The sequence below is a fragment of the Panonychus citri genome, unplaced genomic scaffold (genome assembly GCF_014898815.1).
Source record: "Panonychus citri isolate SS breed McGregor unplaced genomic scaffold, ASM1489881v1 Contig00136, whole genome shotgun sequence".
Lineage (NCBI taxonomy): Eukaryota > Metazoa > Arthropoda > Arachnida > Trombidiformes > Tetranychidae > Panonychus > Panonychus citri.
Genome location: NW_026515541.1, coordinates 2,275,469 through 2,300,685, shown reverse-complemented (window position 1 = coordinate 2,300,685; position 25,217 = coordinate 2,275,469). Strand labels below are relative to the sequence as shown.

The window sequence follows — 25,217 nt, the reverse complement described above, 5'->3', positions numbered from 1 at the left end:
CTTCAGAAACTTTGGCCTTAATCGACAATTGAAATTCGATTAGAATCTGATAATTTTGTGTAGTATTTTATCTTATCAATGAATTCGAACGGAGTCAAATGGCCTAAAGAATACTCTGCGGTCAAGTTTTGAATTCGACGATTTATGTTCAGAGTTTTCCGCTCAGTAACGTTAATTGTTGCACCGAACGAGGCCATAAAAAGATTAGTTTCAAAAATGTTTTGGTGTTGAATTATTATCTCAATGAATATCCAAAGATTCGCGTGATTGCTTCCCATACTCTTATTTGTAGCAAAATGCCTTGTCAACCTTGTCTCCTCAAAAAGTTGATATTGGGCCGAAGTGTTTTTATAACGCTGCAATTTTTACTCTTGGTAAATTTAAATTAGGCTACATAAATACTTACCATAGACCTTCCATGGTATGAATGGCTACCAAAAGTTCACGCAGGTCTCGATTTATTGACCTTTGGAGGTTACGACCAAAGAAACCTCGATATCAAACCAGTGAATGGTTTGATTTTGGTCGGCGACTTCAATATTGAGAATACATTTTTTAGTGAAGATGGTGCTCCGAATTCGAAGCGTTTGAACTTCATGTTAAGGGATTTCGGTTTAAAACCTATTCATGATAAGCCAACATATGTGCCCAGTGCTTCTTCAGTTTTTCGGACAACATAACCCAAATTGAACCAGATTTGACACTTCCCCTGCTGCCGTCCGACCACATCCCTCTCCATGCTACTTTCACCATCACCCAAACAAGGAGAAAATTAGCCAGATCGTTGGAAAGAAAAAAACGCCTGGAAGGAACCTTATTTGATGAACGCGTGGTTACTGCAAAAACTTACATCGCCGACAATTTTGACAATTAATTTTTGTGCCTCTGTTTTCAATTATCTTCATTTATTCTATTACCTTATTCAATTCTTTCAACTGTTCCAACTATTAAGTTGAATAAATTCGATTTTGTTAACTTGATTCTTATTGATTTTCTTAATTCGAGACGATGAACTAACAGGGTAATCACCTTTTAACCTAAATTGTCGGCCAGTTATCATTACCAATAAGCTGCCATTGGACTTGTAAATAATGCTGATATGGCAGCTTATTGGTAGCTTCTTAATACACTACCAATAAGCTGTCATTGTCTTGTTAATAATCGCAAAAAACATCGGTAAAGATAGCTGAATTGCCCTGTATTGTAATACTTATTGTAATCCCTAATAATTTTTATTTTATGCACTAATTAATACTTGTTGATTATATGCTTCCTACAGAAATGTTTAAAACAATTATTCCTCGGAAACATTATAATTTTATTATACTTTTTATTGTTTGACTAATCGGAAATGATGTAGATAACTATTGCTGCAAGAATGATGATGTTGATAATGGTGATTCAAACTTCAATAAGATAACTGGTTTTTATTGGTTATTTTTGTTCCATCTCTTAATTACGATGCATTCTAGACCTGAACCTTTGGATTCTAATGCCAATAATAATCAGTTCAATCAAATCAACTAAATCAAAGCAATCCATCAATTATGATCAAACCTGCTGAAAAACCACGTGACCATTGAGCCTTTCAACGTGGCAATGAAGATGTAATTGACTGTTTGCTAAATATCATAGATTCGTTAGATTGGGTAATATCTAGTTAGACCCAGAATACGAAAGAGCTGGATTTCACTGAATGCCCAAGTATTGTTCACAGAGTGCCTGTAAGCCCGGTACCAAATGGTGAACAGGTTGAGTTTTTGTTCAGCAGTAAGTACGCTTGCGTAAGAACAACTTCCTGCAATCTTCAATGGATGAAAAAATAATTGCTACTTAAGCGCATTAGGCATACATTTTTGTTAGCGAGAAGCAAGTACTTCTAGCCCCGCATTAAACCAAGAATGAAAAAGCTTAGTTACAGCCGTCCTGACGGCCTCAACCGATTGATAGCGTTTCCCGCGTAGGAATTTTTCAAATTTTTGAACAAACATGAGATGGGGCTCGGTCAGGTGAATATGGGGGGTTTTCTAATTGTAAACCAGCCTAATTCCTTGATAAAATCCATCGTAGCCTTGACTTTATAGGATTTCGCATTGTCTTGGAAGAAAAGTGGTTTCTTTCCCCGCGGGAGTCTGACCAGTGGTTCGACTTCTTACAATTGACTTCTATATAGTTCAGCATTAACTGTTGTACCTTGAAAAAGACAAAAAGTAGTGATTATACCATCTGCTGACCAAAAAATACTAGCCATAATCTTTGGGTGTCTTTTATCGCTAGTTGACCATTCGGATAGTTCTTTCGGGTCAGACACTCACTCTAGGGAATCAGTTCTCGATTCAGGGGATAGCACAGAACCTAACCTTCCAGCTCAACACGTTTGCTTTTTGGACTTTTTGGGACAAATCATGAGGTACTTTCCTTTAGGTCAACTTTCTCATGCCTAACAAGTCCTTAACAATATGATGCATTGTACCATATGATACCTTAAACATTGCTGCAAGATTATCAATTGAACCTTACCTAATTTTTGTCACAACTTAATCATCAATTTGATCATCATCTTAATCACCAAGTTTTAATTAAACTAAAATCATTTAATCATCTTCATCACCATAACAAATAATTATTAGATGAATACGACTTGTTCATCTAATTCACAATTAATAAATTATCATTTTAGTCAGTGTTGATTTACCTTCACTTATATTTTTGAATTTTTTTATATTCCCGTTGCTAAGGGGGAAGGGGAAAAGGAAGAGGCTCCTCCTTTAACACAACATCTTGGTCCTTACCGAATTTTCTTTTTCTGTAGATACTGAAAAGTTTAATGGAAGCCCTCGAGGCCTTAAATTTGTGTGCAAAGTATCAAATTAAATCATTAATGATCAAAACATTCATAAAATTTAATTAATTAGACTTTCAAAATTTTCGCGCCAAAAAGATTCTCTGAAAATTTTTGATCCAGTCATCTTATTATTAACTACTATTAATAGTATAGAAATTATCTTACACCTTGTGTAACCTTGGAAAGGATCGAGTTTAATTTCATGGTTAGTGATGAGAAAACTTTTTTGTGGAACCTGAAACTTGAAATCAAGTTTTTGAAGAGAATTTCGACTTGCCGGTAAAGTTTATTTTCTTAAATTAACTTGGTCACTATTCTCTGATCATAGAAGTGATGGCTTCAATTCGCAATTGCTTTATTCTTCTATCGTTAAATTTACTCTACCTAAACCATACAAAGTCTTTATCATGTTCAAAAAAACTCGAGTAAGTGAAAGATATGATTTTATCTCATCTGAGTTTCGAAATCCTATTTTTTCATTGAAAAATAGTATCTAATCAATAATTATACAATTTTTTCTTATCCAGTGCTAAACAATCAATTGAAAACTGCGATCAAAGTTTGAACATTACTAAGTTGAGGTTTCTACAAAGAACCAATCCATTTGATTTATTAAACCCGAAATTGCAAAAGACGTCGAAACCCGAATCCATAAATGTAAGTAATAGATAAGTTTTCCACTATGTTAAATAAACAGAACTTAAATGTTTCGCTTTCATTTTTTGATGAAGAAATCGAAAAATGATACACAATCATGTAATTCGGGCCTCAGTGGATCTTCTTGTCGTGATGAACGTAAAGTTAAATCAAGTCGGTTCTATTCTGATGCTAATATTGCTGATGGTAAATCTAATGGCAAGTGTGGTGGTGTTTTGAATTCACCAAACGGAATTGTGACCTCGCCGAATTATCCTAATCCATTCAATGTTCCTGGTGAATGTCTTTGGAAGATTAAAACATCGGATGGATCTCGTTTGGTTGTTAATCTAACTGATTTGGAATTAGATTCTTCTCTTAATTGTACTCAAAATGTGTTAATCATTTACGATGGACCAACTGATCAAGACTCTCAACTATTAGTTGCTTGCAATCAGAAACAGCTTGATAATAATTTAATTACTTCAAGAGGCAACGAGTTGACAATCAAGTTGATCACAAATGAATCAACAAGTTATGTCAAAGGTTTTAAATTTTCTTATCAAATTGATTGTAATAATTTCATTGAAGGTATAAGTGGATCAATAGAGAGTCCAATCAACCAGAGCTCAAAGGTTCTTAATTGCTCTTGGACAATTAAAGTACCAAAAGGAAACAATATAAGTTTGGTTATTGAAAAGTTTAAATCAGTTGATTCATCATGTTCATCAAGTTACTTATCATTTATTGGTAATCAATCAACCAAAACCTTCTGTCAATCAGTTGATTACACAGATTGCGACCCAATTTTAATCACTGAAAATCAAGTACAGGTTAACTTTGTTAATCTTAATCCTGATAATCAATCATATTTCCGATTAGAGTGGAAACTAGTTGGATGTGGAGGTGACATTCATGAAAGTGAAGGTGAATTGTTCTCTCCAAATTATCCTGATTCTTATCCAAACGGACTTAATTGTCTGTGGACTATTCATGGTAAACCAAGTGATATCATCAAAATCTTCATAAATGAATATCATATTGAGGAAGGTGACTCATTGCAGATATTTGATGGACCGAGCACAAGGTCACATCGCCTTGTTTACTTAGCTGGTCGTCTCCTAAAGAGATTGAAAATCACGTCAATCAGAAATCAAGTTACGATATTTTTTCAAGTCGATGATATGTTCAATGGAAAAGGACTTAGATTATTTTTTTCGACTACAACAAATGATTGTCATATTATCTATCCGTCAACTGAGAGTTCAATTTCATCACCTAGTTATCCGAATCGATTTTCTGGACCGATCAATTGTAATTGGTATCCACAAGACGATTTCAGGAATACATTCATCAAAATTACGTTTGAAGATCTCGATATACCCTGGTCAGTCAATTGTACCGAACACTATGTGAGTCTTTTGAATATGCGAGGTTTGGAACTTGGTCGATTCTGTGGTAACTCATTACCAAATACTTCATTTAGATCTATTTTCGATAATGCAATAAAAATTGTATACTTTTCAAAAAGCTGGCACAAAGGACGAGGTTTTAAGGCCAATATTCAGCCAATCTGTCGCTCAAAAGAGTACATTTATGGTTCTTTAACGGAACTGAGTCATTCTGCTCATCAACCGAAATCAGAAAATAATGAAAACTTTTTGTGTATCTATGACTTTGTTTCCATTGGCTCGTTCAACAAGAGCCTTTTAACGTTTGTCGATTTTGCTATAAAATCGCAATCTGGAAGTTACATAGAGTTGCAAGACGAAGGCTCGAATTATCCAACAAGAACCATTCGATACAATAGCTCTTCTTCTGTGTTACCATCTCACATTTTAGGTAAATCATTTAAGGTCTCTGTTAGAGGTCATGTTTTGTTCAAAGTTTTGTACTCTCAGTATGTTGATTCATGTTCATATGAACTAAACAGTTGGGAAGGAACAATTAGTTCACCAGAATATCCAAACGATTATCCTCCCTCTCGAACTTGTGTTTGGAAAATTAATCTTGCTCCAGGCAATCTAATCTCATTGAAGTTTCATTCATTTGATATTCAATATGATCAATTCTGTGCTTTGGATCATTTGGAGATTCGAGAAGAAAATGAATCAGGTAAACTCATTGGCCGATTTTGTGGATCAAATTTACCTCAATTAAACTCGACTCAATATTATCCAAGTCTATGGATTAGATTTAAATCTCATGCTAATGGTTCAGCTTCTGGATTCAAAGCTTCATACAAAACAATCAAAGATGTGAAAATTAACTCGGACTCTGGTAAAATTGGGTCATTTGCTTATCCAAGATTATTTTCATCAGAAAACAATCAAAGTTGGACAATTAAGACCAGTGACTTTAATAAGATTAAGTTTAAATTGGAATCAATTGATATTCTTGACGATTCGTTCAACGGCTCATGTACTAATTCAAGTGTCACAATTTATGATGGTCCATCAGAGAACAGCTCGATTCTCGGTCAGTTTTGTGGTTATCGTGCTGATGACAATCCAATTTACACAACTCCTTCAATCGCCTATGTCCATTTCAAGCCAAACTTTTACATTTCTAGATTCTTATTGAGCTGGACATCGTTCCAAAGTGACATTGCACCTCCACTTATTGCTGATTTTAATCACCCATGTAAATACACTGCGAGTCTTAAAATGAACCAAAATACAACGTTACTCTCAAGTTTTTATCCAGATGGTGTCAATTGTAGTTGGGCCATTTCAAGTCCCATTGGAACTCAATTACAAGTCGAAATCAATGAGATGGATGTTAAGTCCTCGTCACATGAAAAATGTACTAATAAGAACGGAGTCTCTTTTTATGATTATAGTTTCGACCATCAAAAAGCTTGGAAAATCAATAGAATAGTTTGCGATTCAAAAGAAAAACTATTCACTCTCCATGGTAATCAATCGTTGATCACATTCTTCAACTATGGCGGCTTATCAACCGAACTAAAAGGGTTCAACATTACAGTGAGACCGATTTGTGGTGGTACATTTTATGAACCAACTGGTAATATTGATTCATCTTTACTTGGACCATTCGAAACTTGTTCATGGAAAATCGTTGTACCAAAAGGTCAACGAGTTGAAATTAAATTCAAATCTTTTAACTTGGGTTCGTATGACGACCATTGTTCTAATGGTTATTTAAGTATTCGCAATGGTGACTCACCTAACTCTCGATTCATTGGACACTATTGTGGGTCTAACTTACCTAAGAAAATAATATCAGCTTCGAATCAACTTTTCATATCAACTTATGTTCCTGCATCAGAACAATTTGTAAGTCCACAATCTGAATACTTAATAACAATTTGTTTCATGAATCGATTTTATCTCTTGCAGGAATTTTCTTTGTCTTATCGACAAGTCTCAACTCCATGTGAACTTTACGTCGAACTAAACCAATCAAGTCCATCGGCTATACTTCAGCTCCCTGGATACCCTCACCCTCCTGTCGAATATTCTGAGTGTTATTGGGTCATTAAAGCACCAATCAACAGAGTTATTAGAATTGATTTCGAAATACCAGATCACGATGTTGGATGCAATTTAAATACAACTCATATTGATATTCACGATGGTTCTACTCAAGTTGCTCCTAAACTTGGTCGATTCTGTCCAATAGCTCGAACAACAAGTGTCGTTTCATCAGATAATCGGATGTTCATTCACTTTCTTTCCAAAGGAGGGGCTGGCTCTAGTTCGTTCAAGGCAACAGTGAATCTTCATGTTTGCGGTGGTAATTTTGTTGTTCATGAGATAAGCACAATCCAAAGTTTATCTTATCCTAAGCCATATGATTCCAACCTAACATGTAATTATTACATTTACTCAGCAAAAATGTCTGAAATGTTGACTTATCAATTTGAAACATTCGATTTACCTTCAAATGAGAACTGTAGCTCAGGTGATTACTTGGCAATTCAGGAATTTGACCCATCGGGTAAACTTCTCAGTAAAGTATGTGGTACACAAGAATCTGAGGGAGATATCATGAGACCTAATGTCAATCAACTATTCATGGTCTTCAAATCAGATTCCGTGATTGCTGGTAAAGGTTTTTGGGTTTGGTTCGATTATACTGTGGATGGTAAGTTTATTAATATCAGAACTGCTCCATTTCCTAATCCCGTTATTGTCTTTATTTTCTGATATTATCAGCGGACTGTGATGTATTTTGGTCAGAAGACTCAGGAGTTATTAGCTCTCCTCGATTCCCTGGCATCTATCCAGGTCCTAGAAATTGCACATTTGCTTTCATCGGTCAACCTGATAAAAGAATCACTCTCAACTTTACAAATTACAATCTAAAATCAGCTGATAGTTTATGTCTTGATAAAATACTAATTGATTACAATCCTGATATATTGATAAAATCCAAGTCATTTTTCAGCTTGGCAATGACATCAAACAATTTTACACTTCCTTGTGAATCAAAACCCACTAATTATGTAATTGAATCTCCAAACAACGTACTTGTAGTTTACTTTGAAACTCATTCTGGTCTAGATTCTGGTCAAGGTTTTAGAGCTGAATACAGTAAAGATAGACCAACAGGTAAAGTTACTCGAAGGTCTAATATAAGAGCCTTATAATGAAATTATCGAATCGTTATATTCAATGATATAGAATGTGGTGGAATAATTAACTCCGATTCAACTTCGATCATTTCGAAAAACTTTTCCCAGCCCATTGATGATTCTAGAATTTCATGTGTTTGGTTTATTGAAGCTGCAACAGATGAGAATTTAGGCTGTAAGTATTAATACATATGAAGATTCGAACCTTTAATTGGATTCCAATGAACTTGTTTCTATTCTGATACCAGCAAACGATAAAGTTACACCTTGGATAACATTTGAGAAGATTGAGGTATTGGGATCAGCTGAAAATGATTCAATTTGCTCTGATGGAAAAATTACACTTGGATTTGCTCAAGGTTTGTTTTCAATCGAAATCAATATTTACTAATTTTTATTACAATAATACTTTAATTTCAGGTTCACTTTTACCAATCGCAAATCTTGAATTGTGTGGAAACAGTTCTGAGGTGATAACAGCTATTTATCCTGTTTCATTTTCATACTATAATCTCCTCAGTGCCTCTTTCAATCGTACTCGAGGTTATCGCGGGTTCGAAGCCACTTATCACATGAGTAAATGTGGTGGATCCTTGAGTTCAGGTGAAAGTAATGTAACATCACCAGGTTGGCCTGATGAAAACTATCCGATTGATACAGTTTGCGTTTGGACTCTTATCAATCAAGATTATGGTGAAACTAATACACAAATACAGCTCGACTTTAGATCATTTGAACTTGAAGACGACTGCTCGAAAGATTATTTAGAAATCTATGAGTTTGATGCACGAGGATTGAATAAACTCGGTCGATATTGTTCCAAAAACAAACCACCATTCATATGGACATATAAAAGTGGCATTTCAATCGTATTCAAGAGTGACAAAGACACACCAAGAAAAGGGTTCATGTTTAACATAAAAACGATAAAAAGCACTTGTGGTGGATACAGAACAAGTGGTCACGAAAACTACGCACGAGCTCTTTCCCCTTACAAAGCTGATCAACATTGTGAATCAATATTAGAAGTCGATCCCATGTCCCAACTTAATTTGACTTTTGTCAATCGATTCGAAATCGAAGACTCAGTTAATTGTTCTAAAGATTATCTCGATATTAATGAATGGAGAAACAACTCTTGGCATCATTTCGGTCGATATTGTGGGTACAATTCACCAGGATCGATCATCTTCAAGGAGAATAGAGGTCAACTTATATTCCATTCAGACGGAGATGATCGTCGGGGAGATGGATTCGATTATATTGTTACAAAATATTGTCAATTAACCATTGATAAAAGAGGAAATGGGACAATTGAAAGTCCTGATTATCCAAATTACTACGGTATCAATTATTGCGAATGGACTTTTAAGGGAGAAGAACCAAATGATACGATCCATGTGCATTTTAAGCATTTCGACATTGATTCTGAAGAGTCCTGTGATGGTAATTATCTAGAGCTGGTGAAGAAAAGTGCCACAGTTAAAGGAAATCTGGTTCGGAGATATTGTTCTAAGAACTCCCCTAAACATATATCGTCTAAAGGAAGTTTAAAGATTATTTCGATGTCAAATAAGGCTAGTTTGTCGAAGGGATTTACCTTCGATTATCGAATAATTCAATCTCAATAATTCAACTTTGCTATCTATCTAATAAATTTGACAGTTATTAGAATAAAAATCTGTGAATATAGTTCTTTTAAAGTTCTTACACACTAAATTTACTAGAAGAAACAAGCTAAATAACGTTACATATAACATTTTAGAAGGATCTGGACTCTCGAAGTATCGATGTCAGTAGTGGTGCCTCGGCCTCTCAACCACTCAGAAGAGCTTGAAAAAAGTCTAGTAAAAATGTGACCTGACAAATAGGGACCTACCCTTAATCTTTAAATCATTTATGTAATACGTCTCTCTTTCAATTTACAGTTGTGATTTCACTTAGAGCAATTTATTGAAACACTATGGTGCTAACGATTCAAAATTGGTAACTGCAGGGGAAGTACTGTAGCTCCTCCGGATAGGAAAGTTGTGCCAGATAAACCTTCAAATCCTTTGCTCTCTTAGTATTGACGTTGATATTAGATAATAGATTGTTGATCATCGTAACCAATGGTATAACCCGAGAAATAGTGACATAATTTCCGCCGCTAATATCTAATGTCATCTGGTAAAAAGGTCTGAGAATAAGTTTAATCTCATTCAGAACATCAACTTCCTTGTAATTAAGATCCTCATGAGAACACTTTCTTAAGGCGATTGAAAAGTAATCATGTAAGAGAAGAAACCTTTCGATCATGATGAATGTGGAATTCCACCTTGTTTGCATATCTTGTTTCAATGTGAGTAGGGGCAAAGCATCCGCCTCTAGCCCAAATCAACTTTGTACCTTCCCCCCTTTTACCTTTCCTTTCTCTTTCTTTCCCTCATCTCACCTATTCCCTTCCCCCTTCCCCTTCACCCTTTTCTTAATTTTGTTGATTTTCCTCTCTCTCTCAACCTTGTTTGAATTATTTTTCCCTCTCTCTTACCCAACCTCATTTTTCTCTCCATCCTCTCTCTTTTCCATCCTTATATTTCTCTCTCTTTAAGCATAATTATCTTTCTCTCTCTTTAATCATTAAAAATTTTGTTCATTCTTAGGATAATTATATTTAATGATTGTTTATAAAATAATTATCTTCCCTCTTCATGATGAACAATTTTTTTTAATTATCAAAGAGAGAGAAAGCAAAGAGAGAGAAAGAAAGAGAGAGATAGAGTAAGAGACAGAGATAAAAACAAAATAATCTTACTGTTGTTGTGTGTTGTGTGTTGTGTGTTGTGTGTTGTGTGTTGTGTGTTGTGTGTTGTGTGTTGTGTGTTGTGTGTTCTTTAATTTCATAAATCAAATTCTTAAAACAATGTACAAATACACTTAACAAAATGCACAAAAAATATTAATGCACAATGCAAAAACACATATATTGATGTTTATTTAAAATAAATCAAATATACAAACAATATATAAAGAAATTTTCCTTAAGAAATAAACTTGATGAGTATACAACAAAAATGTTTTGTTTACCAAATCAACAGTGAATGTTGTTTGGTAAAGAGAAAACATTTTTGTTTTTATACTCATCAAGTTTATTTCTTTCTCTCTCTTTCTCTCTTTCTCTCTCTTTGATAATTAAAAAAATTTGTTCATCATGAAGAGGGAAGATAATTATTTTATAAACAATCATTAAATATAATTATCGTAAGGATGAACAAAATTTTTAATGATTAAAGAGAGAGAAAGATAATTATGCTTAAAATAAAACAATCAATGAATGGGAAAGAGAGAGGATGGAGAGGAAAATGAGGTTGGGTAAGAGAGAGAGAAAAATAATTGAAAATAAGGTTGGGATGGAAAGAGAGGAAAAAATGAAAAAAACAAAATTAAGAAAAGGGGGAAGGGAATAGGTGAGATGAGGGAAAGAAAGAGAAAGGAAAGGTAAAAGGGGGGAAGGGACAAAGTTGATTTGGGCCAGAGGCGGATGCTTTGCCCCTACTAATGTGAGTTGACTGCTGTGATCTTTTAGTCTCATAAAGTTTATTCATTCTTTGAGTAATAGCTTTCCTTCCGGGTGGAGTGTAATTAGCATTGAGATATTTAACACAGTCCTTAAAACTATTGCTTTCACATATATTGAATGGTCTAACATCATCGATAATCCACCATAGCAACTTCTCATCTATCAATGTTTTGATATCACCACCTTGAAAAAATAATAAAAATAAGATCACATTAGGTTTACAATCACTATTATAACAATTTAATAACTTACCTTGAGTCAAAATGACCTTCTTTAATAATAAGTCTATTTGCTGTTGCTTACCCTTTCTACCTTTAAAATGAGCTAAACATATATCAGGATGATGCTTATCTATATGATGTAGCATATTTGCGGTATTACCAGAAGTTTTAACTTCACAATGATACACTTTACAAATCACTTTTCCATCCTTAGCATCAAAAAAGTCCCACGAAGGTGAGCGTTTGGGCATAATCAATCAAATTAAACACAAAAAACTAATGAAAATAACTCAATCATCACAGAAAAAATGTGAAAAAAACGATGTTGACTCAACAAAAAAACATGTGAAAATCGAGTTTATTAGTAAAACAAGCATCGGGAGCAGGGTTGTGGCGATTCATTGGATTATCGTCATCTCTTTTTAATGAAGATGAAGTGAAGATGGAATGTAAAAATGCACCAAATTCGATAGTTCAGAACCTCCAAACAGTGGTTAGACATTTACCACTTCAATTTCACATTCCTCTAAATCAGCCGATGTCTTCGCCCACCGAATAAAATAGCAAATGACATTTACTCAGCACTTAATCCTCAAGTTTGAGATGCTAATTCGAATTTTAATAACCAGCCAATTACATCTTCATTGCCACCTTTGAAAGGCTCAATCGTCACGTGATTTTCAGCAGGTTTGATCATAATTGATGGATTAATTTGATTTGGTTGATTTGATTGATTGAACTGATTATTATTGGTCGAAGAATCCAAAGGTTCAGGTCTAGAATGCATTGTAATTAAGAGATGAGAACAAAAATAACCGATAAAAAACCAGTTATCTTATTCAAGTTTTAATCATCATCATCAACATCATCATTCTTGCATAAAAAGCCATCTCCATGATTTCCGATTAGTCAAACAATAAAAAGTATAATAAAATTATAATGTTTCCGGGAAATAATTTTTTTAAACATTTCCGTAGGAAGTATATTATCACCAAGTATTAATTAAGGAATAAAAAAGTGGATACAATAAAAATAATTAGCGATTACAATAAGTATTACAATATAAAAATTGATTAAAAGCTATGAGAAAAAGAGTTAATTAAGGATTACAAAATTCTAAAATACAAAGATTTTGAAAAGAAAGATAATCCAAAATGGCTAAAAACTCCACCCCCTTCATTTTGGAAATCCCCGGAAATCACCCCCAACATTCCAGATCGCAAAACAATGGTATCCGAGATCATGTTCCAAAATCCTCTTTCTGTTGGCGCCCGTGCGTGCTGACAGCTCAAAAAGGAGCAAAAATCGCTATTTACGAGGAGCATATGTGGAAGTTTTAGGCCTTCCTTTATGTTTTTGGGTCTAATCTAACTCACTTTTGTCAACCATTCTTTCATCCCAAGATGCTTGAATTGCGCTCGGAATCGTAAAAGTGGGCTCACGGAATTACAACATTTGTGTTTCGTCAATCCATAGCAGCCCAAGGGAATCTTTTCTGGTAACGCGTAACAGCGACTGCGGTTGGATTTAGACCCTCCACAAGCGTTTTTTCTAAACTTATCTTGCGCAAATCTCCTACGACGAAATACATGTTGTTTGAGATATTTTAAATACTCGTCCCTCGTTCCACAATAAACATATCGGAATAAAACCGGGTGAGGGATCCGTATACTCTTGAGCTTCCTTCTCCTGTTCAGTCAAAGTTAAACCTTGCTTGTTGGCTGACGATTCCTTGATCCAAGCATTTTGCTCATCTAGTGTCATCTCTAGTATATCATCTAAATTTTTACAATTTTTAACCTATTCTCAAACGCAGCTGGCCGACCATATTCTATCCCTCTCCTTATTCGTCCATCTGGAAAACGGACATAATTCGGTGTATCCACATGACAACTGTGCATTAGAACATCGTCTACCTCTACTCGTTGTTGTACCGTACAGTTTCCGAATTTCGTTTCTGTTTTTTCCTTTTCGCTTCATACCTGATACGATTGGTAGTGTTGATTCCTCATAAATAGAAGTATCACTATGAGTTGCAACTTCACCACTGCGACTATCGCTTCCATTTTCACCATCATTATCATCACCACCATTACGATTATTACCACTAGAACTCCAAGATCCCCTATTACCATTACGATTAGATCCAAATCCCTCTTAAGTGCTTCCATCATAATCAGAATTCACGAGAAAACATGAGCGCTCGCATTACTACTCCTACTACGTACTACTCCCGGAGATTCAGCTCAATTCATAACTACTGTCCGAATCAGAATCACTCATCAAACCCAGCGTATTATCTGCTTTACCTGTTGTCTTCGTTCGACACCTTTCGCAGAAAAAAACAGAAAATAAAGAAAATTTAAAATTTATGCTTATTTAAAAATAATTTATATCCGAAACGATAGGTGGCGGCACGGAATCCATCAAGAAATACCTCTAATAAAAAATTTTTTTGTCTGAATTTTACAAAAATGTGCCAAAAAGTTTTTAGGGAGCTAGATAGGGGCTATCAAGAACAAATGCACAAAATAACGAAAAATTAAAAACACTCACCTGAAGCGATTACAAGAGCCATGTAAAATAAACCATTATTTTAATCGTCATGCTAAGTACAATGCAAATACAGTGGGTCACACACTTATTTTGTGAAGAAAATCGCTGTCGCCATCTATTTTATTCATTTTAGTTACTCAATGTTTTCATTGTTTACATTTTCTTGATCACAAAAACCAGCTTTTAGAAAGCAATTTGTTATTGTTCCCATTTTGATATTTTCATATGATTGCGACAACATTTTCAGCGCTTCCGGTAAAGTGATTGTTTTAATAGCTTCATCAAATGTTGAGTCTCCTTCGACTTGTGGCAGTATTTTGGACATTAGAAGCTCTCGATAGTTGCGTTTGAGATTAGCGATAATACCAGCGTCAGCAGGTTGGAGTCTTGATGTAGTATTTTTTGGCAACTTAATTACACTTATTTGCTCATATTCAGATGTAAGCTTATGAGATGGACACTGGCCAACAAACAAAATTATTTTTCTGTTTTCAGACTTCAATTTTTCATTCCATTCAGCTAACCATCTATTGAAAATTTCTGTCTCCATCCATCCATGACCAGAACAAACATATTCAATGTTCAGTGATTTTAAATCGATTATGCAAGTTTTCAACCACCTTGGTTTTTTACTCTTACCAATTACGAGAAGGGGTTGTTTCCAACCCGACTTATTGACACAAACTAAGATACTTAATTTAATCTTATCAATTTTGTTACCATGAGAATCTAACCCTTTCCTAACAAACGAGTATCGAGGTTGAGCTTTCCAATTGAATCCGGCTTCATCTGCATTGTAAATGTCTTCATCTGCATAACCATTAATAAGGTTAGGTAATTTCTCCAACCACTCAATTACTTGATCCTCATCAACACCATTGCTCTCTCCATGAAACATCTTGAACACCAAATTATGTCTCTTGTTGAACTTTGTCAAGCAACCTTTACTCGCAAAGAAATACCTAATTTCGATACCTAATTCATTTGCTAGTTTTTTTGCCTTCGCTTTGATTAGATTACCTGATAAAGGTACTGCTTTTGAGGCCATTGAGTCACAAAAAGTCACCAAAAGGTTATCTAACATACCAAACTCGTTCTGGTTTAACCACCTTTTCCTCGAATGTAGATGAACTTGATCTTTCAGATCGAGTAGATTTTCCTTATGTTTTTTATATAAGAGACACACTGTTGACTAACACCGAATCTTGTTGCGATTACTTCCTGAGATTCATTTCCGATTTGATTTAAAACATTCAATTTATCACTAATTGTTGAAGGCATTGTTGTCTGATTGATGAACTAATCAACATGTTACCCATAGACTTCTGATTAATCTTATGTAATCTAATTAATTATTGATCAATAGATGGCGACTTAAGTCAACTTCACAAAATAAGTGAATACAAAATAAGTAAGTGACCCACTGTATGTAAAAAGTTAATTAAAAATATTTCTGCAAACACAAATAAAAAATGAAATAATAACAAAAAAGAAAACAGTTTACTGGATTGTTTTGATTTACCATATTTTTCCCACGAGCTCCATCTACTTCATATTAATATCATCATCCCGGTAATTTCTTACATACAAAATTTAGAAATCATTGGTCCGTTGGTCCATATTAGGATTCCATTGATATTATTATATGTATTATATGTATTAATCCTCACAGAAGTCTTTTCTATCTCCTTCAAGCTAATTTCTGTATGAAACAACCAATTCTCAGTTAAAATCTTCACTCAGCCTGAATCTACAGTCCAGTTAACATCAATCAGTTCAACTTTAAACAATTTAACATCAATTTTACATCGAATCAAATTCATTTGTGATCATCTATTTAATATAATAATTTAACCTAGTTTTCGTTCATCTCTAACCAAACGATTTACCATGAGTCTCAGCAAAATATTAACTATTAATGTTAAAGTTCCAACCTTCAATGGATTCGAACCACCGATGGAAGATTGGATAAGTGACTACGAACAAATCACAAATATTATTGGTTGGCCCGATGAAGATCGTCTCGTTGGTTTTCCCTATTTTTTAACTGGAGTTGCGCAACTTTTGATCAAAGAAGAGTATTCTTACGAATATGACTTTCCGCACAGTTGGTCAGAAGCTAAAGAAAGATTGATCAAAGACTTTACTCCAATAACCAACAACGATCGAAATAGTGAACTTCTGGATAAACCCAAATCTCCTTTCTCGGTTTCACCCGATAAAATTTGCCATAACATTGTAAAAGCACTACGAGCAAAAGGTGCGTCTGGATCTGCTACTATTGAAGTGATTTTGGACAAAGCAAGTACACTGGATGAGACCGCTAGCCATCTCAACACTCCTCTCCAACCGAAGAACGAACCAAGCAAAGAACTTAAAATTATACATGTGTATGTTACTTCTGCAAAGAGCCTGGTCACATCCGACAGAACTGCCGACAACTCAAATATGAATGTACAGCAGCTATCCTCAGTCCGACTTGCGAAAGTTCATCTTCATTATCTAATTGGCGTTCAACCTCTTCTAAGACTAAAAGCTTTAAGAAATCAGCGACTTTGCGACAGTTGCAGGTGCAATGCTAGCTATAGCTAAGAGTAGCCCGCTATTCACATCTGCTAATGGAATATCTTCTATTTCTGAGTCATCAACATGGTTTGTTAACGACTCTAGGAAAATATTTCAATCCCGATCATCTTAGGATTAGGCTGAGCTCGCACAGCGCGTCATACTCCGTCCTCGTGCATACCCTGCTCTTTCTCTGCATCCTTCTCTTCAAGCTTGCCATCTATTTCGATAACATTCTGCCCCTCCGGAACAATTCCTTGCATTAGATTGTTGTAGCGCGCTATCTTCTCAGCTCGTTTTTTTGCTGGAGGCGCTTGCATTAGCTCCTTTACAAGGCTCATTACATTGAAGGCTGTACATTTGTGAGCTGTAAATTTTTGCTTGACAATATTGATCCAGTCACAACGATAGCTAGAAATAAAATGACAAGAGATAGTGCAAATTCGATCAGCGAAATTGCTCCCTGAAAGATCTCAAACATTTTTCTTTTTCACCGTATGCTAGTCTATCATTAAACCGAACAAGCTATAGAAGATGAGTTTATCAATTATTATAGTCATATTAAGATTTTGTTTTTCCCGTATCCTCGCCTATCATTAAACCTCACTGATTAGTTGATCAATCACAATTTCAAGGTCATTTTACGGTCAATATATGATATTTAACCATAACTCATGATATAATATAATACTATACATCTCGAACATGGTGAAATGAATACATGTCATAATCAAATGACATTACTTACATTTTTTATGGAGAGATAGAAAAAAATTTGTTTTAAATAAGAAATAACAAGCTTAGAGATTGAATAGCAATTGAAGGTCAAATTGAAAATTGAATTTGTCGAAAATAAACTCTATTATAAGTCTTAACTGATTGAATCAATATTACTGTTTCTCTATTAACAACAGTATTAGTAAACATGTCTTCACTGGCTCCTGAATGACCTTCTATTTATAACTTATAGATTAAGGTAGTCAAACGGCATGCGCGTCTCCACTGACTCAGAGTTACGAACTTCGTCTTCGTGTTAATAATCTCTTAATAATATCTTAATATAACTTCTAAGGAGAAAGATGATGATAAACAAAATGATGAAATTTGAATCGATTCACTTGAATACTCTTATGAAATACGAAAAACAAGGAATATATCAAATTGAACGTAAAAGAGACGAGATGAGTTGGACAATTTCTGAATTAGTTCGATTGGATGACCTTGTTTTGGAAATTATGACTTGGGGTTAACTCAACCAAGACAAGTCTTCACTGACTCAATCTATTGATTGTACACTGATAAATAAGCTGGGTAAGTGCTAAGGGGAAGGTGAAGGAAGGTGAATGAGTCTTCACTGACTCGAATTCAACAATTTTATCACTAAGATTAAGGTGAAAGGCAAAATTCCTAATCACTATTTGTATTTCAATCGTGTTGGATATCTGGTTGGTAACACCTAGAAATAATATTGATTTTATCAAGAATTTGAGAGAAAAAGTTAATAATCATTTGGTTAAGGAGGTTAAATGTCCAAAATCGAATACCAATTACGAAAATTTCTAACACCAATTGTTAAGAAAACCCAGGACAACTTTTGGAATTACTCGTCTTGGTGATAACAAGAAAGCAAATCGCTGTTAATCACAGTCTCCAAATGTCGTAATTGTTACTATTAAGTAACCACTAAATTGTTGAGCCGGTTCACTTTTGACCCTCACACAGGCCTACAAATGTTGAATAGTTTTTCAATTCCAATACTTTATTTGCTTTTGGCACATAAATTTACCAATAAAACAATTTTCACCTGTTAGGTGAGAGTAGCTTACTAACTACAGATAATGTATTTCTCTTTTTTGCCCGTCAGAATACAAAGGATGGTGATAAGATAAAACTTAAGAGTTTTACTGTAATAAAAATTATTGGTTATTACCGGAAAATGTTATTCTAATAATTGAAAGTTTTATAAAAATTGTAACATTGTAAATTTATAATTTGTAAATTTTGATGAGCAGTTTGCAACTTATCTGGGTGATTCGCTGTAACCGTTAATTTTGTGAATTTGTTCATCTCCTTTGGGGTACCACATATGTCATAGTCGGCTGATACTAACTTCGGCCTCCAAACATGGCCATAGTAATGAGTGTATTTAGTGGCAAAAATTGACAGAATCAAATAACATTTTCTAAATACTGAACTTGGTGAAATTGGTTTAAGTTGACTGTAATGATCTTGATTGTTTTTATTGCGTTGTTTTGATGAGATGAAAAACCCTGGACCTGTATTTTTTAGTTGTAAATTTTCCATTTTCTTTTGGAAAGCGATTAGCTTTGGATCTGGAGGAGCATTTGTTGCATTCCAATCGTCTTCTTCCATCCTAATTGTAAAATAAAGAAAAGAAAGAAGAAAACTTCAATTATTCATCTACCCCAAATCAAAGGAGTTTTAAATAATAAGTATTAAATTACCCATCACCGGGTTAATTAAAATTTCATCATTAGAACTTTGAAAACCCAATCACCGGGTGAAAAGAACATTTTTATTTAGTTAATTGTATTCCCATCACCGAGTGAATTATCATTAGTAATTTTATCTCCATCACCGGAGAAAATCGCAAAAATGCCCCAGCACCGGAGCTTAATTTTAATTGTATTGTCGTAGATTAAAATGAGAGACTGAGAACACTTGGTCATTCACTTTAATATTCGGATGTTTGAAACCGTTCGAGTTTGAATATTCCTCAACAATTCTCAGGATGTTACTTCCCGTTGCCTTAAGATTGATAAAAATAACCAAATGACAATTTATAATTCATAACTAAAAATCAAATATTTATTGTGATTAAATGACTACCTCTTGAACTGACAAAACCAAATTAACTGCGAGTCTGAAAACGGTAAATATGAAGGTGATTAAACATAAGAGTAAATATGGGGAACACAAATGGGAACACAAAAAAAACAAGGTAACTTAATTGGAATTAATTAATTAAGACAAGGTTATCATGAGATACAATAATTTCTCTAAGAGAAATTTAACACAAATTAATCTTAGATTAATAAAAATATTGATCTAATTTTCCTAAGGAAAATTCTCTCTTTTATATCCATTTTACAAAGGATATTATTAATAACTAATTACCATTGGTTAATTGTTACAATTTAAGGGGAGAGAGACCCAATTACTCATTTGGTAAATTAAGATTACGGTTGACTATTAATTAATGGTGGTTAATACATATGAATTAAAATTAAAAATTAATTAAGAATAGTTAATTAAGTTGATATTAATTAATTGGTTATTTCCTTTTGAAAATAACTTTCTGATTAGTTTCTCATCTTTGGTTATGAGAGATGATGAAATAACTAATCTTGTCTTTCCCTCTAGTGATTAGATAATTAACTGTTTTGGAGAGTGAGTTGAAATTTCACTTCACCACATTTCCCCCTCTCAAACTGGAAACAGTTAAAGTAAATGAGACTCAGGGTTTCAAACGTTATTATCTAATCCCGATCTTTAGTTTCCTCCATTGGCTTTCCTTGTTGATTGATTTCCGGTTCTGCGGTAATATCACTTATTGCCAAGTTCCAAAATTCATCCGGATTGTTCATTTGATCCACTAACGTTTCGACCAATAATGGACTGAGTCCTGAGAATTGACCACTTCCAATTGAACTTCCTTCTGATCCTTCTTTTATTTCCTCAGCGGGTTCCGTTTTCTGACCTGAGGTGGAGGCATTCATTTCTTCTTGTTGTATCTCACGTGATAATTCAAGACAGGTACGGTCAATTTTAATTCATATGTATTAACCACCATTAATTAAAAGTCAACCGTAATCTCAATTTACCAAAAGTCTCTCTCCCCTTAAATTGTAACAATTAACCAATGGTAATTAGTTATTAATAATATCCTTTGTAAAATGGATATAAAAGAGAGAATTTTCCTTAGGAAAATTAGATCAATATTTTTATAAATGTTGCAATAATGACGTTATTGTATTTTTTAACTGTTCATTCTCTTCGGATTCAGTTAAATCATCATTTTTTGATAATGTTGATCGTTCAGCTAATGTTGCTTTAGTAATAAAGTCAGAGGTAGAATCAGCTGTCAGTAAATCTAATCTAGTCCGAATGTTTGATTTTAAACCTCTGTCGATGAAGCTATTTACTAATTATTCTTGCATGTCTGGGTTAACTCTTCTACATAAATCTCGAACCTCGTAAGAGTAAGAAATAGCTGATTGATCTGAACGTTGTTTCTTATTATTTAACTCTTTAATTAAATTTTTTCGGTAACCTGAAGGAGCTAAATCTGAAACCGATTTGACTTTCAAATCTTCAAAAGTTTTAGGAATATTATTATAATTTAAAGATAAACCAAATTAGTAATATAATAAATGGAGAAAGACAACTTAATAGTTGTATTATTTTGATTGTAGATTCTCTAAACTGAATTCCGAATATTAATTGTATCTCTTCTTGTTCCTCTATATTAAAATAATGATCAGTATTGTTCATATTACCAAAAGATAATAATTAAACAAAAAAATAAACAAAATGTTTTACACATAATTAGAATTAATTAAAGGGACACAATGACTTAACATAGACAGAAAGTAAAGAAAAAAAAGAGACTTAATACTGAAAGAGAAAGACTTAGACTTCCAATAGAGAGAAATAAGAAACTTAAGATTAATAGAGAGGGACTTAAATTTTAAACAGAGAGAAGAAAGAGACTTAAGATTAATAGAGAGGGACTTAAATTTTAAATAGAGAGAAGAACGAGAATTATGATTAAAAGAAAAAGACTTAAAATCGAGAGAGAGAAAAGAAAGATACTTAAAATTAAAAGAAAGAGATTTGAAAGAAGAGAGAGAGACTTAAGATTAAAGAGAAAGAAGAAAGATACTTAAAATTAAAAGAAAGAGATTTAAAATCGAGAGAGAGAGAAGAAAGAGACTTAAGATATTAGTACTTCAATTGAGTTAATTGTATTTGATTAATAAAGAAGTTACAATCTTCAATTTAGAACAGTGATGATTATATTTAATTAAGTACGTTTTTAATTGTAATTAATAGATAATGGTTAATTCGTAAAACACAATGATTTTACCTTAGTTATGGTTGAGTGCTTTCAATTGTTATCAAGTACAATTAAATTTAAAAGTTCAATAATGTTACCTTTAATTATGGTTGAGTGCTTTCAATTGTTATTAAATGCAATTAAGTTCAAAAGGTTCAATGGTTTTACCTTTAATTATGATTGAGTGCGCTCAATTGTTAGAAGTTCAATTCAATTAGATTCAATCCAATTCAATTGTTTAAGTAATTATACCTTGATTATAGTTGAATAGTTTCTATTGTTATCCAAGGTTCAATAAGTACACTTTAATTACGAGTAAATAATTTCTATTGTTATCCAAGGTTCAATAAGTACACTTTAATTACGGTTGAATAATTTCTATTGTTATCTATTGTTATCTATTTAGTATTTATGTAGGTGAAATGATTTGTATTCTAATTATAATCTAGTTATATTCTATACTAACGCTGAATCACTTTTTATCATTAATTAGGGATTTATATTAATAAACAATGTTTTTAAGTTAATTCAAGAAATTAATGAACCAAGGTTTTCCTGTAGATCTCTATTCGAATGTGGGATGAATGTTCATTCATGTGACCTAAGATTCAAGTCATTCATAGATAAACAAAATAGAATTATGGATAAAATGGTTAAGGCTGTACTTAAGGTCATTTTATTCAGACAAAACCTAAAGTAGAACATTCATTTGTTTAGCTTTATTCAACTGAAATCAAAATTGGGACATTTATTTAGTCAACCCGTTAAAATTATTTAAGTGTTTAATTGAAATCCAAATCAGGGTTGGAACATTAATCCATTGAACTTTATTTGGGTCTTTTTATTGAATTTAGGTCAATTTAAATTGAATGTATTGAACGTAAATTTTAATACGATTGAGGTTATTCAATTATAAAAATTGCAGCAACAATGGTTTCTTTTATTCGCCCTTTTATTTTATGAATGGTTTGTTTGTAATCATCTGATTATAGATTAATTGTCTTAATTCTGAAATTAGTTTATCAGTTAATTTATTTTAAATGAATTTTCAGTTACGATGATTGAGTCAATCTTTATCAAGATAAAAAATGAGTTAACCTAATTCAAATTGAAGTAATAAGTTTATTTCGTTCCTGGATAAAAATTTGATTGAGAGTTGACTCATTATTCATATTTAAAGGTTATTTTAACTTTATTTTAATTGAGGATAATCAATTTAATCTTTATTCAGAGTAAAATTGATCTTACCTGGATTGGAATTTACTTAGTGTTTTTTGGTCAAACTCTGGCATAATATGATTTAAATATAATTGAGATTAATCTTTGAATACTTATCTTTATCTTTTATATGACCAATGAGTCCAAGCGAGTGGGTAACTTTGGATTCCTTTCCTTGTATTGTTTATAAAATCAGGTAGGAGATGATTGCCTTTACCTTCAGCTTAACACAATTTAAATGAATTCACTTATACCTATTTCCAATAGATAATAGAAAGGTTCACTTCACCTTTTCCAAAGGCTTCAAATATCTTTTTAATAATTTTTAATAGATTAGAACATAAGGTAACAGAATTTTACCACATATTTCACAACACTTCATAAATGACAAATATTACTGATTATTTATTACAATTTCACTAATTTAAAGTTGCTTATTTGATCCCCGTAAGGGTGCCAATGATGGAACGATGTAACAAAAATTAAATGAACTTTTAATAAAAACAACTTGGGTTACCTAGGTTACTCAACCTTACCCCGCTTTTCCATAAGGAAAATGGCCAAAAAACGGCCATTATATTGGTGATGAAGGAGATTTTCTTCTCCCTCATCTCCTTCATCTTCAACAAAAAATCATCCAATCAGATTAACCAGGTACCACGTGAGAGGTGGTACCTGGTTAAACAAAGAGAACTGGTTGTAAGACCAGTTTTGTTACACATGTAAATTAAAAGGGGTTGAATTCTTTTCGTTAAAAGCACAATTTGTATATTAATTAGTTAATCTTTAAAGTTATAATGCAACCCTTAGTCTTCACTGACTATTCGATTAAAACACAAGACGTAACCATTGGCTATTTAGTTCTATGTAACGGGTCAAATAAGGTATTCACTGGCTCTTTGTTTGACTGGGACAAGTTAGACTAACAATTATAAGGTCTTCACTGAACTTTATACACAGTTTATCATATGTTGTTTAAAATTATTTAATTAACTTAATAACTAGAAAATTGAAAAATAAAACAATATTGATGAAAGCGGTAAAGATTTGACTTTGGTTGATCTTCACTAATCGAAACCAAAGTCATTAGTTGATCTTCACTGATATAACTAACTACAACCACTAATTAACAAAATCTATGGTTTTATAAAGGAAAATGAAATTATCGCTAGTGGAATCCAATTGAAGAGGTTTGTTTTTTCTGTTGAGATTTTAGCAATCAATTGATGTTGTATAATATTACAACATTCGGTATACACTTAAGCTAGCGAGAAGCAAGTGCTTCTAGCTCGTTCAATTGCAAACCAGCCTAATTCCTTGATAAACTCCATCGTAGCCTTGGCTTTATGGAATTTCTCATTGCCTTGGAAAAAATTGGTTTCTGGTTCCGCAGTTAGGTTAGGTTAGGTACAACATTAACTGTTGTACCTTGAGGAAGACAAAAAGTAGTGATTTTACCATCTGCTGACCAAAAAACACAAGCCATAATCTTTGGGTCTCTTTTGTCGCTAGTTGACAGTTCTTTCGGGTGAGACAATCACTCTAGCTTTTTTTCTTAATTGGGTTATACATGGGATTAGAAAATGAATTTTGGTAAGGTCCAAGATGTTGTGGTAAAGGAAGAGCCTCTTCCTTTTCTCCCCCTTAGCAAATAGAATATAAAAAATTCAAAAATATGAGTGTAGTTGATACTCGGTGAAAGAAAGTCAATTTTCAATAAAATGATAAAAGTCCGAATTAAACTTAATTGATTACTATGATGATTAAATTAGTGATAGAAGTTAATTTTATACTTTATGAATTTACAATAACAATGGAGATGAAGATGAAGATGCAGATGGAGACGAAGATGAAGATAATTAAGTTCATTAAGAACTTTACAAATTTAGATGGAAAAATATTAAATGATAAGAATAAAGAGATTAAGTGTTAATATT

At 33.1% G+C, this 25,217-nt stretch overlaps 2 protein-coding genes across 2 annotated transcripts; one reads left to right on the top strand and one right to left on the bottom strand.

Annotated features, from left to right (window-relative positions):
• The first annotated feature begins 3,177 nt into the window (after positions 1 to 3,177).
• On the top strand, positions 3,178 to 9,771 carry LOC128392291 (cubilin-like). Its single transcript, XM_053352295.1, has 8 exons — positions 3,178 to 3,270; positions 3,373 to 3,502; positions 3,577 to 6,780; positions 6,844 to 7,591; positions 7,663 to 8,058; positions 8,131 to 8,256; positions 8,330 to 8,440; positions 8,502 to 9,771. The coding sequence occupies exons 1-8, from the start codon at positions 3,179 to 3,181 to the stop codon at positions 9,710 to 9,712; spliced, it is 6,018 nt and encodes a 2,005-aa protein (XP_053208270.1). The 5' UTR covers position 3,178; the 3' UTR covers positions 9,713 to 9,771.
• Positions 9,772 to 13,436: 3,665 nt separating this feature from the next.
• Positions 13,437 to 15,315, bottom strand: LOC128392503 (tigger transposable element-derived protein 4-like). The gene is made up of 3 exons (XM_053352530.1): positions 14,657 to 15,315; positions 13,844 to 13,986; positions 13,437 to 13,639 (listed from the first exon to the last, which is right to left on the bottom strand). The coding sequence occupies exons 1-3, from the start codon at positions 15,313 to 15,315 to the stop codon at positions 13,437 to 13,439; spliced, it is 1,005 nt and encodes a 334-aa protein (XP_053208505.1).
• Between the last annotated feature and the right edge of the window lie 9,902 nt (positions 15,316 to 25,217).